The following is a 12,585-nucleotide window of genomic DNA, read 5'->3' on the forward strand; positions in this document are numbered from 1 at the left end:
TTCTTTTGTAAGCATACTTATAGAGAAGAGAGAAGGTAAGATCGCGGCCGACTGGTTGGCATCTGAAGCTCTGAAGTAGCCGCTGGGTTATCAACAACTTTTGACCTGTCTGCCTGGACATAAGATACCTAAAAAAAAGAAAGAAAAGGAAAACTTTATTGCAAATGGCACGAGAAATGGACTCACTCTACAAATAATTGTGTAAATTTCAGAAAATCCTTGGTAAATAGCGTCTTGAAGTGAAGCGAAGGCATTATTGAAGGAAAGAAATGGCGGGTCGGTCAATTGCATTAGGTAGGAGATGCAGGACTGAAAAAGGAAAACGGAAAGATTGAGCATAAAAAAAATATAGAGAATGAGCTATTACGTGCAAACAATGGAAATTCAATAATAAGAGTCTGAACCAATACCTTAAGCAACTCAGCCATACCTCCAAGTTGTTGATCGGAATGGAATTGGATGTGCCGGGTTTGGTTGCTTGCCCGCTCATCAGTAGATTGACTACGAGGCCGAAGAGTCTTACTACAGGGGTTACCGCTTTTCCATTATTTTGGATGTTCCTGCTCGTGCCCGGTATCTGGTTAGGACACAAAGCTTATTCTATTCCAAAAATAGCTCTTTTCATTTTCTTTTATTTATCTAAATAATTAGAACTTATTGTTGAAGATAAAGTCAAGTTGAAGATCACTACCCGGTGCTTGCAGGTCTGACTGGTGCCCAATCCATTCTAACTAGAAAAATAGACAATTTGGCATTCCCGTTTTCTTTTTTTGAATATCCTCCAACCCCATCCCTTGGAAAAAAAAAAGGTAGCACCGAAGAAAGGAAAGAGCGAGATGGCGAACGAAGTGAGAGGGCTGAAAAGGAAGCTCGACCTACAGGGAGAGGGAGGTCATTCAGAACCTGCTGGCTCCAGAACGGGGGGGGGGGGCTCCAGAGGCGCTGCCGCAGGCGCCAGCACCGACATAAATTGCCCACCCCGCTCCTGATCAAAAAAGACTGATGGTACATTCAACCAAGAACGTCTGTTGCAATATCTAAGACTTAAAAGACCGAAGTCTTGTTACTCTTTTGATTTAAAATCAGCAACAGACCGTTGGCCATTGAGTGTTATATACACCTTAATCGAAATGATTTGGGGCAAGAGGGCTCTTATGCCCCGACGGTGGGGCCTTATGGGGAAGGGCAAAAGCCCCTTCTTTCCTCGTCCGAGGCTCCAATCTCTCTTAGAGCATTAACTTCCTGTAGGACAACTGTGGGTCCTATTTAGGTCTGAATTTCTCTATCTATTCCATTACCTTATCCTTACCCATGAGGTTCCAACATTTTCTCCTTAATTGACCTAGGAGTTCTGAAATTGGAACCAGAACTTGAATAGGAAAACAAGTGGACACACCCGCAAGGAAACCCATCTCGAAACCAGCGAGTTGCCTAAACCCTCCCTTGTTGTCTTGCTTGCTTTCGGATAAGAAAGACTAGTCATGAAAAACCACTAGTAGGGACATGGGTGGAGTCTCGCTCAGTAAAGAGAGTTGTAGGATTCGTAAAACAGGAGAAGAGCATCTCAAAGTATGGGGCAAAGGATGTTGCGTTTTGACTTTGTCTCCCGGGATCCACCACAGGTTGGGTTTGAGAGCCGTGTGATGGGGCTCAGGTGCGGAGCCTTCCAATGTGGACCGAGACTACGCAAAGGTAGAACACCATGGAAACTTCGCTTGGCCAAGCCCAGGGATTGACAAATCTATAGTGGCGGGTATTAGAAGCCAATATCAATGAGACAATGGCATTGCAAGTTGATCTTGACAAGAGGAAGTGTGTTTCATTTGATCATTGCAGCAGTGACTATCTGTAGGCACATCTAGTTACAAACTGACAGTTCCCAGGCGAGCAAAAGCTCAAGGCTGTCATTCACATTATATTTTTGCTTTATGTCTTTAATGCTGCTTGAGTAGTCTACTGGAGTTAGTTTATTCATACAATAATATTTTATGGCCTTCTGTTGGCACACAGTTTTTTTTTGACTATATTGATTCTTGCAAAGGTTTAGAATAAATATACTCCAATAATTTAAATGCTATAATCAAGCGATGATACATTGATTCAGAGTATTTATAGTCTTCAGCTAACGAAGTGTACAACTTTCTTGCAGCAGCCCCGCCCATGCTTCTATGTCATCATGGTGTGGATGGCATACAGATCACGGTTCTCTTACGGGTACTTAATTTTTTGAAATCCGCTTTTAGTAAATTTCTTGAATTGTAGGTACATGTTGCAAGATGGTATTACAACTCAATCAGGAAGCTGATTAATGTAAAAAGCTTAATTTATGTTTAAAACTCGGTAAATGATTTACAGTCACCACTTCAAATACCATCTGATCAGATGGTATTCCTCAAGGAACTCCAACTGCAAATTTTATCTGCCTGTTATTAGTACTAGTTTGACATTAAGACAATTAGCTGGTCATTAGTCGTGAAAGTAAAGTCTATAACGATTTTAATAAGTTAGTGTCAAGCTGCTTCATCTCTGAAACATTAGCCTAGAAACCACGGGTAGTGATTGGTATCGTTGATCATGCCATATTGTCTGATTTTGATGAGTATTTGTCTGTTTGACTCTGTGTTTTTAGGTATATGGGTAATTACTAGGGGTGTCAAATGGGCGGGTTGAGTTGAAATTGAAAATATTAAAATGGGTAGAAATAGAAGTCGGGCTGGGTCTTGACGCGCCCAAGTTTACCTTGGGCTCAAATGGGTTCCGCTCAAATGGGCTAAAAAATGGGTTGGGTCTTGACCCGCCAATTTGACCCGATTAATCTCAATAATTTAACATATTGATATTTAACTTTTTATAATGAAAATTCAAATTTCAGTCAAGAATTTCTTTTAAAAAAGTAACAAATGAATAGATAAATCCTAAAAGATGTTAAATTAATAATAATTCATACCTTCAATATAGTAACATATCTTAATAAAAAGTTTTAAAACGGTTGAAATTGGAGATTGAATTGGGATCAATTGAGGATTCTCTTCAAATGGGTTAGGCTTGAATGAGTTGAGATTGAATCCAATTCAAATAATTTTGAGCCCGACCCTTAAAATTTTGGGCGGGTTACGTATGTTTGGGTTCATTTTTGACGCCCCTAGTAATTACCAATCAGTTGGTGATCTTGAAACTGTAAAAGACAGGTTTGTAGTGATGATAAAACTCCATATTCCCAGTATATATGTTGTCATTTAGTATGTTGGTGGGGTCAATGGAGGGATTTATGTGGAGAATGGAAGATAAGTCCAAGGTAACAGGGGTCTGCTATTTGTAGATCTAGCTCCGTATTTTTTTCCTAATTGAAAATGTTAATTGAAAAATATATGGTTTCTTTGCCTGTACAGATGCAACTTCACCCTTCAATCGAGTTTTTGTATTGCCATTTACATTGTCAAACCATTTTGCATGAATATAAAGATCTTTAATGACATTGTAACTTGGGTGGATATTTTAAAGTTAGTCTTATTTTCTTTTCTGGGATATTTACTTGTTCATTGCCCTATCTCCTGCTTTAGCTGATTACTGGTTGATTTCAACTTGTAGGTCTTACTCGTGGCATGTTTACTAGAGACTCTGTAGATATACATAGCCCTGATAGTGATGCTGGCCTATACATAAAAACACGAACTGGTCAAATAGTCAAGGTATATTCTTTCTGCTCATTACATTCTAAAGCAAAAGGATAGGTTAGGACTATATAGGTCCTTGATAAGTTGTTCCTGATTTCTTATTCAACTACTCTTTTCATTACGCCTTGTCATTAAAGATTATTGCATGTATTGCACATTTTAGCTGTTCCAGTACTATATAAAATCTTTTGATGATGATCAAGAAGTCATTCTCATCTAGCCATATTTAAAATGATCTAGTTTGTAGAAGAGGTGATAGGAATCGAGTTAGGATTCAAGATTTGAAGAAATTGCTCTATGTAAATCAACAACAACATACATAGTAATAAAAATGTGATGTTGTTACATGTATCCCTTAGAATTAGTCGAGGTGCGCAAAAGCTGGCCTTGACACCATAGTCATCAAAAAAAGAAAACACCTTGATAAGCTAATGAATTTTCTTTGACAGTTAGCTTAACTTTATAAGATACAATATTTTTAAGAAAAACTCAAGATATTCAAGAACAAAAAATGTTGATTGACCCGCATTGATATAACTTGATAAGTATTGAATAAACAAAAAAGAATATGCAAAAAATCTAAAAACAAAGTTTAAAGTACTAGAAATAAGATAAATAAGAACTTCTAGAATTAATTCAAGAACTTCAAGAATGATTCTAAGAACGTGACCCAAGCGGGAGTTTCTTGGGGTGCACGTTTGGCACATTTTAGACTTCTGACTTAGTAGTCCTAATGTAGCCTATTATTCTTTACAACCCCCTCCTCTCCCCAATCTACCTCATGTTGGACTTAAAATTTAGACCTTAAAATAGTTATAGCACTTAGGCAAAAGATCCTCCTTGGCTTGAGCTCTTCCTCCAAAATCAGACTCTCTTTTTTTCCAGTTGAAGCCCAATTAGCTTGTTTTGAAGTTTCTTTATTTGACTTCTTTTAAATTGGCCTTCTAAGAGCGAAGCTTCATTCTTGTCCTTGAATAAAGTTGTCCTTGGAGGGTATTGTTGTGTGCCTTGTTTGTTTTGGGTTTATATTTGACATATGATGGCATTTGCATGTTTTCCATTAACTGTGTTTCCCTGGTCCATCTTTTCTTCTCTCCACATGTGTCGGAGTTTTTTTATTTATGAGTTTGTGAAGTAGGCATAAAGTTAGAATAAAACTTAATGGTAATTAGGATGTGGAGTAAATACTCATGAGGAAGTTGAGGGTATAGTTACTTCTTTTATATATTTTTTTCTTATGATCATCAAATGATGGAGAAGGCAGTTGCACTAACCTGAAGCGCAAAAAAGCAAGAAATGTAAGGGGAAACACATCTGGAAGTATTAGTTGAACATCCATCGAAGAAATAAATGGATGCTTAAGATGCTATCTAAGTGTTACTCTTTTTTCATTGAAGAGACAATGGCATAATATGATTCTCATGAATATTACTTCCTCCGTTTCAATTTGTCTGTCCTACTTCCCTTTTTAGTCCGTTTAAAAACAGATGTCTCTTTACTTTTTTTTGGAAACACTTTAATTAATTTCAACTTTACACATGGCATGCTTAATACCATGATATTAAAGGATGTTTTGGCACATTCTACATTGCTTTAACAAAATTCTGAAGTCTTCTTTACTTTTTTAAGCTCCGTGTCAAGTCAAAACCAATCAAACAAATTGAAATCGAAGGAATAACTTTTTCATACTGGTGGTGTTTGGGTTAGCTTGTGTGCACACAAATAATTCCACCAGTACATGTATGGGTAACTTCCCCACCAAATTTTAGGAAATGGGAATAAATCAGCTAGCTTCTTTAAATCTAAACTTTGTTAGTTCATTGCTTCATCTACTTCATTGACCCTAAGTCACATTTTGGGTGCGATTCTCGTGATTATACCGTGCACAGTACAGCCACCTGTTTTGAATTTCCGAGTAAAGAAATGGGAGCTAATACCCATCTCCTCTTGATAAACACTTCAAGTTGAATTGCGAGAATGAGTATATTTGTCAATACGCTGATGTACTTAAGAAAGAAAAATTGAATGACCATCTTATATCATTAAAAATGTAAAGATCTGTTTCATGTTACATTTTGTCAACTCTTTCATTTTAATTTTTTTATTAATTTTGGCATGCGAAGTTATATTGCAAGCATGCTAAACTTCTTGTCTGTCATGTACATTCTTGACTTCAGAGCTTTCATCTCATTTTGATTTTGCCGTGATTATTCATATATTGAAGGTTTATGGGCAGTTTGCCATGATTTTTCTTATATTGAAGGTTTATAGTCTATCTTCATGTACTATTTCCTATTTTAGGTGGAGTATGGGGTGGATGAAATAGCATACCAAATAGGTGAAACAACTGAGATCCTCTCAAGTGGTCGACTTTGTGCGACACCACACTGTGTTCGGGTAAGTCCTAAGAAAATATATTTATTTTTTGTATTGAGCTGTTTGTTATTCTTGCCACATATATGCTTTTATGAAAAATTAATTTCTGGGTTTGAGAGATGCTACTGAAATAGAGACTTCATGTTTTTTGCTTACTTTCCAACTACATGCTCCTAACTTAAATGTTGAATTACCATTCTGCCCTTATTTTATCCTTGAACTAAATTAAATATTAATATATAATTAATTTAATATTAAATAATAAATTTTATCTAAATTCATGCATCTAGACACAATGGTTCAAATTCTTTGGGATATTAAATTTCTATCCCATCGTTTCTCTCTCTCTCTCTCTCTCTCTCTATATATATATATATCCAATATACAAAGTAGAATTACCATATTACCTTCACACTAAATTAAAATATCATTAAATAACTAATTATTTAAATACCAAGTAATAATTATATTATATTATACTAAATACTAAAAATAAGGTGTAAAGTCAAACTTTGAAAGAGAAAAATATTTCATAGAAAATCATTAGAAGTTATTTCATAGAAAGTTGTTAGGAATTACTTTTTTTATATATATAGAAACGGTTTATCTAATTCTTTTAAGAACACTTATGTTTAAATGGATTAAATTTGTTAAAGCGTTTTTATAAAAAAAATTAGATAATTAAAGTGTTTATCCTTTATTCTTTACTATTTCTCTATAATTAGTGAGGTTAAATGGATTAAATTTGTTATCCTTTCTCTATAATTAGTGTAATTAAATGTATTGAATTATTAATAAAAAAACAATTAACCTTTCCTGTTACCCATGTCTAAGATCACGAATTTCTGAAAATTAACTTAAACAACTCTTCACCTTTCATCTTATCCTATAAATCTTTAGCTCTATATATGTATCATGGAAAAGTTATTGTTCTTTAACAATTGCCTCCTGTTGATGTGAATCATTAGGCAATTTTCAGGTATTCTTTTGTTTTGAAATATTAATATTTGTTCTAATCCTAATTAGAATGATATTTTGTATCATAGTTTTATCTTTACCATTTTAGATGTCTTTTTTATTTAAACTGTTTATAAATACCTGAATTTTTTGTGGAACAATTATAATACTCTTATTATGTCATATTTTCCTCATTCTTGTGTTTACTTCTCTTTTCCTATGTTATTTATTTCTAATTGATAAGCTAAATTTCTTTTCAGGTTATTGTCATTAACCACATATATACTAAAATTGTGAACAAAAAAAGTTAAAAGTTGAATTACAAATTATCCTTTATAGGTTGAATAGTCATTTGAGTATTTAATTAAACACTACTCCTTTAATTATTGGTATTAAAAAGTAAATTTACCTATCTATTAATACTATTTCATTAAAATGAAACAACAGAAAGCATACACATTCCCACTCATTAGTTCATTCAATTCAATGTGGTGGATTTGCTTTCGTGTTCCACAATTATTCAACCTTTAGAATTTCTTTTTAGTATTTTAGATTTGTAAAAAATTTCGGTAATAAATATAAACTTTAACTAATAGTATTTAGGAAGACCAAGTGATGGGCATATCTATGTGGTCAAGAAAATCATTTAACTTTTTCTTGCTCTCTTTGGATTTTCAATTATTTTAAATTTTATATGCTATGTATCATTCATAAGGAGTTAAGCACTTGGATCATTATTAAGACTTTTGAATCTTGATTGGTTACACGAGAAGGTATAATCAAGAACTCTACTCCTTATGTATTTCTTTTTAGTATATGTATTGTGATAATTAAAGTCTTAAGAAGGGTTGAATATTGTATTTGTTCTTATATGTTTAATTTGTTTGTATTCTTTACCAATTTTTACTTCTTCAATTTAATCTTCTATGAAATTATGATGTTATAAGACCGTTTATATTAGTGCTGGAATTACTAATTTATAACTTTTATATTCGTTTATAAATGTACTTTTATAATATTTTCTTTCTTTTATCCTTTTCTTACTGATATGGTTTCTTTAAGTAGCTACATTTTTGTGTACTTACTGATATGGAGCGTAATGAGAGATTGTTAAGGATAAGTCATATTACTGATATGGAGCGTAATGAGAGATTGTTAAGGATAAGTCATATAGATGTATTCATATTAGGAGGCTATAGTATCTTAATTAGTTTTCCATATTTTTTGCTTGATGGTCACTATTCGATTACTATGAATTTTATTTAACGAATAAAATACAAATTGGTGAAACTAATATTTTTTAATTTCAACATTTTCTATACAATAATTGTATGGGACAAACGTGCAATGCACGTTCTCGGGAATTAGTTCATTTAAATACTACAGTTATTATTTCACTTGAAGCATGTGGTACGACCTCCTTCATTGAATGGCTCATACCATAAGGATAAAGATGATAAGTAAAATTTCCCATGGAAGATCAGGGTCCTGACTATGATAAATGTTAATTTCCAGCAGGAATTCATCGGTCCTATTACAATTCTGTCTTGGAATTGAAGAGCATCTTTAACTCCCCAATCTATAACCTTTCTGCCTACCTCATGTAACCAAGTAATTTTGTTGGGAAGCTATGCATTATGTGGTTTACAACTGTAGAATGCTTGTTAGTTTCTCTTTGAGTTTAACCATTGAATAATAGGCAAAGGAGTTGGTTTTTTTATCAGTGAAATATTTACAATAAAAGAAAACAGATATTACAAGTGCCGTTCTTTTGGAATCAACAAATATTTACTAGGAAAGATGACTTTGGAGCCCATAATTCTGACATGGGGCCTCGGTGGACATCAAAAACATGAGAAGACGACCGAAGTAGTTAACAAATTATGAGATCCAGAATGAGAGCAATTGACCAGTAAAATTGCAGATAATGTGAAATCTGGCCAATTGCTCAAGACATGGTATAAGGCTCAAAAACTTGTAAGCCAATTATTTTTCTACCAAAAAGCTTCTATCTTGCTGCTTTCTTTCTATAATATTCATTTGTCTTAGACATGGAAGCCTATCACTCAAATTATGCCAGTCAAGTGCTTGTGTGTTCTGTATGTATTTATATTTGGGTGGACGGAGTAATTCGTGTTTTCCAGTTCTTGAAAAATTAGAGGTTTTATTTCCGAAAGAAGAGAAGTTCTTGAAATGTTTGGTGTTGTAACTTATATCTGTTCATACTTTTTAACAGGCACCAAGGGGTGATGCAGCATCTGGTGTTGATCGCACAACATTTGCATTATTCATGCAACCTGATTGGTATGGAAATTTCAATTAAAAATGGCTGACCTTATGTCTTGGTTCATGCTCATAGTGTTCCATGGTTCCCTCTATCTCCAGCCACTTGTACATAAAACTAATCAAGTTCAAAGTCGTTCCTAGTTTATTTCTTTCCCCTGGGGTAGAATATTTTTACACTAGTCCTCCCTAGCATTAGACCATAGAATGAAGTCAAAATGGAGAAGAGACATCTGTCCACCTAAATTTCAATTCTGAGAAGTGCCATTGGAGAAAGAGAAGTAGTTTAAGGGCCCGTTTGAATGGGCCTAATAAAAGCAGCTTTAAAAAAGTACTTTTGAAAGTGCTGAAACTTATTTTTAAAATAAGCAGTTATGCGTTTGGATAAAAGTGCTGAAGTTAAAAAAAAAGTTGTTGATGTGTTTGGCAAATAAGTGCTGATAAACAACTTTTTAAATCAAAATGTCTGAAATACCCTTAAAAGCTGTTAACATAATAAAAGTTAATTAATTTATATTTTACAGCCATAAATAATTATATTTTGCTATCATTCACATATTTCTTTCTCATCACAAATTATTTATAAGAGGAATATAAACTTATTATAGATTTTAAAGATATATAATTTGAATAGATTAAAGAACGATTTAAGATTTTATTTTAGTTTCATCCATAGATAATAATAATTGTCTATCATTCACATATTTATTTATTATCACAAATTATTTATAAGAGGAATATAAATTTTTATTTAAGTTATATGTGCAACTTATTTTACATTTTAATAATATATAATTTGAATAGATCACTTGAAAGATTTAAGATTTATTTTAGTTTCATTCATTAGTAATAGTAATTGTCTATCATCCACACGTGAAAAGGGAAAAATAGAAGAAAGAAATGTTAGGGTTATGTGGGTAATTTGGAGATTATATAAAAATGTTAAGGGCAAAAAGGTAAAAATGTGGTCAACTTAAAACAACTTATAAGCTGGAAAAAAAAAGCACCCCTACCCCAGCTTTTAACTTTTGGCTTAAAATAAGTTTTTTCTAACTTAAAATAAGTTATTTTGAGTATTGCCAAACGGCTAAATAAGTCAAAAACCAGCTTTTAAGTCAGTTTGACCAGCTTTTAAGCTGAGCCAAACGGGCTCTAAATAGAAAAGAAGATTTAAAAAGCACTTTTGAAAAATCTGATTTCTGAAAGTCTCTCAACTGTTCTTCTCTGGGGCATGTTTCAAAAATAATGTTGTTTGAGTTCTAGGGAATCCTATTTTCTAATTTGGGGTCCTATTAAAATTATGGGGGATAATTTTTTCCTTCAACTCACTTTTCTCATCATTTATGTCAATGACATAGCAATATAGGAAATAATAAAGAAGAGATGACCCGATTGAAGAATTTTTTAGCACAAAAATTTGAGGTCAAAGATCTCGGAAGGTTGCATTATTTTGGGGGATTGGGGTTGCTAGATCAAAAGATGAATCATTATTTCTCAAAGGAAGTATATTCAAGATTTGTTGAAAGAAAGTGGTATGACAGGTTGCAAGCTAGCAGAATCACCTGTTGAAAGCAATCAAAAGTTACGGATGGGGGTTGAAGGGTCAGTTCATATTCATAATAAGAGATATCAAGGTTATTTGGAAGACTCATTTGTCTCTCTAGCACTAGACCAGGCATAGACTTTCAGTGAATTTAGTGAGTTGGTCATGCATGATACCCGAGATCCTCATATGCAAATTGCCATTCAGTTTTTGCGTTAGTTGAATTCACTAGGTAAAACTTTACTTTTCTCTAAACATGGTCGGTCACCTCCAGACTGAAGGTTTTACAGATGCGGATTAGAATGGATCCTTAGATGATAGAAGATCTACATCCGATTAATACAATCATATGAGGGAACCTAATTACTTTGGAGAAGTTAGAAGCACAATGTAGTCGCACTATCAAGTGTGTAAGCAGACTATAGAGCTATGAACAGGGTGTTTATGAGCTTCTTTTCTTTATTGTTTATCTTTGATGACCGTGGTGTCCGGGCCAATTTTGGCGTACCTCGACTAATTCCACGGGACACCTGCCACCTGCCACCAACAATAGGTACCAGGTAGCTCTATCCACAAATGCTAGGACAACTGGGAAATTTATGAACTTCTTTGGAAACAAAAGTACCAGAAGAATCAAAATTGTCTGAAAATGTAAACTTCCCTTCTGCTACGACAACATAATTGCAATTAGTATAGCTCATTATCCTATTTAACATGACCGAACAAAACATACAGAAATTGATAGGCACCTTCATCAAAGAGAAAATCACTAGTGACACCCTGAGTTTTGCTTTTTGTACAATCAATAAACAACCAGCGGATGCTTACAAAAGGCCTTAGCAAAGTTCTTTGATTTGCAAGTTAGACATGTCTGTGTTGATTGTGTTAAATTAATTAGCATGATTTTGGGGAACTTTATTTTTCCTTACCGAAGCGTAATTATAGGAATACAATATCTCCTTTTATCTTAATTGATGGTGTCTCCTTAATTAGTTAGATTTAACTTGTATAGGTTCCTCTTCTCATGCAATGTATATACACAAATCTTTCTTCTAATAAGATATTTAGATAGAACAAGACGAAAAGAAGAAAGGAAAAAGAATAATCTTCATTATTATTACTTATTAGTAATAACATAAAAGAGGACCTCAGTTATTTGTTTATTCAATTATTTTTTATGAGTATAAAGGACTCATTGTTTATAAAAAAAAGTAATAATAGACGATCGTTGTAAATAATTCCAAACTACATAAAATGAGTAAAGTTCCTCTTGATTCTTGGACTTCTTAATTGCGTAATATAAAGTTCATATATTCCTCACAACACTCTTTAACAATTTATGTGCCAACAAAATTATTTACAATTTTTAATCAATATTTGTAATGATTTTCTCGACTATAAACACCTATGTTACTACAAGTATTTTCTTTTGCATGCTTAATCCAATTATGCATGTAAATATAACTGATACATGGCTTGTTTTATGATTTTTATAGGGACCAAAAGCTTTCTTTTCCAGGAGAGGTGCATATTCATCGGGAGGTATGCATCTGACTCGTATATTACTATATATAACAGATATCTTGGATAAGTGGAAGCCACATTCTAAAAAAAGTAATTAAAAAAAAAAGCCATTAATTGTGAGAATTTTTGTTGAATTTCCATCTGTTCACATGAATAGTTGTGATGATTTCCCACCAGCCCTATGACCATGGAAAGTCCTCAATCCCCCCCCCCCCCCCCCCCCCCCCC

General features: G+C 33.5%; 1 protein-coding gene across 4 annotated transcripts in view; it reads left to right on the forward strand.

The window, feature by feature from the left end:
- Nucleotides 1-12,585, forward strand: part of LOC107015611 — a 29,504-nt gene that overhangs the window by 16,229 nt on the left and 690 nt on the right. The window contains exons 10-14 of one of the 4 annotated variants that reach the window (XR_001456360.2): nucleotides 2,150-2,214; nucleotides 3,589-3,689; nucleotides 5,976-6,071; nucleotides 8,803-9,311; nucleotides 12,330-12,375. Coding sequence is in view for 3 of the 4 variants with exons in the window: in XM_015215936.2 (XP_015071422.1) it covers nucleotides 2,150-2,214; nucleotides 3,589-3,689; nucleotides 5,976-6,071; nucleotides 9,244-9,311; nucleotides 12,330-12,375 (376 nt within the window). In the remaining variant the exon portion in view is untranslated. The remainder of the gene's footprint in view (nucleotides 1-2,149; nucleotides 2,215-3,588; nucleotides 3,690-5,975; nucleotides 6,072-8,802; nucleotides 9,312-12,329; nucleotides 12,376-12,585) is intronic. The other 3 variants (XM_015215937.2, XM_015215936.2, XM_015215938.2) reach the window with 3 other exon arrangements.

This window comes from Solanum pennellii, chromosome 4 (genome assembly GCF_001406875.1).
Source record: "Solanum pennellii chromosome 4, SPENNV200".
Lineage (NCBI taxonomy): Eukaryota > Viridiplantae > Streptophyta > Magnoliopsida > Solanales > Solanaceae > Solanum > Solanum pennellii.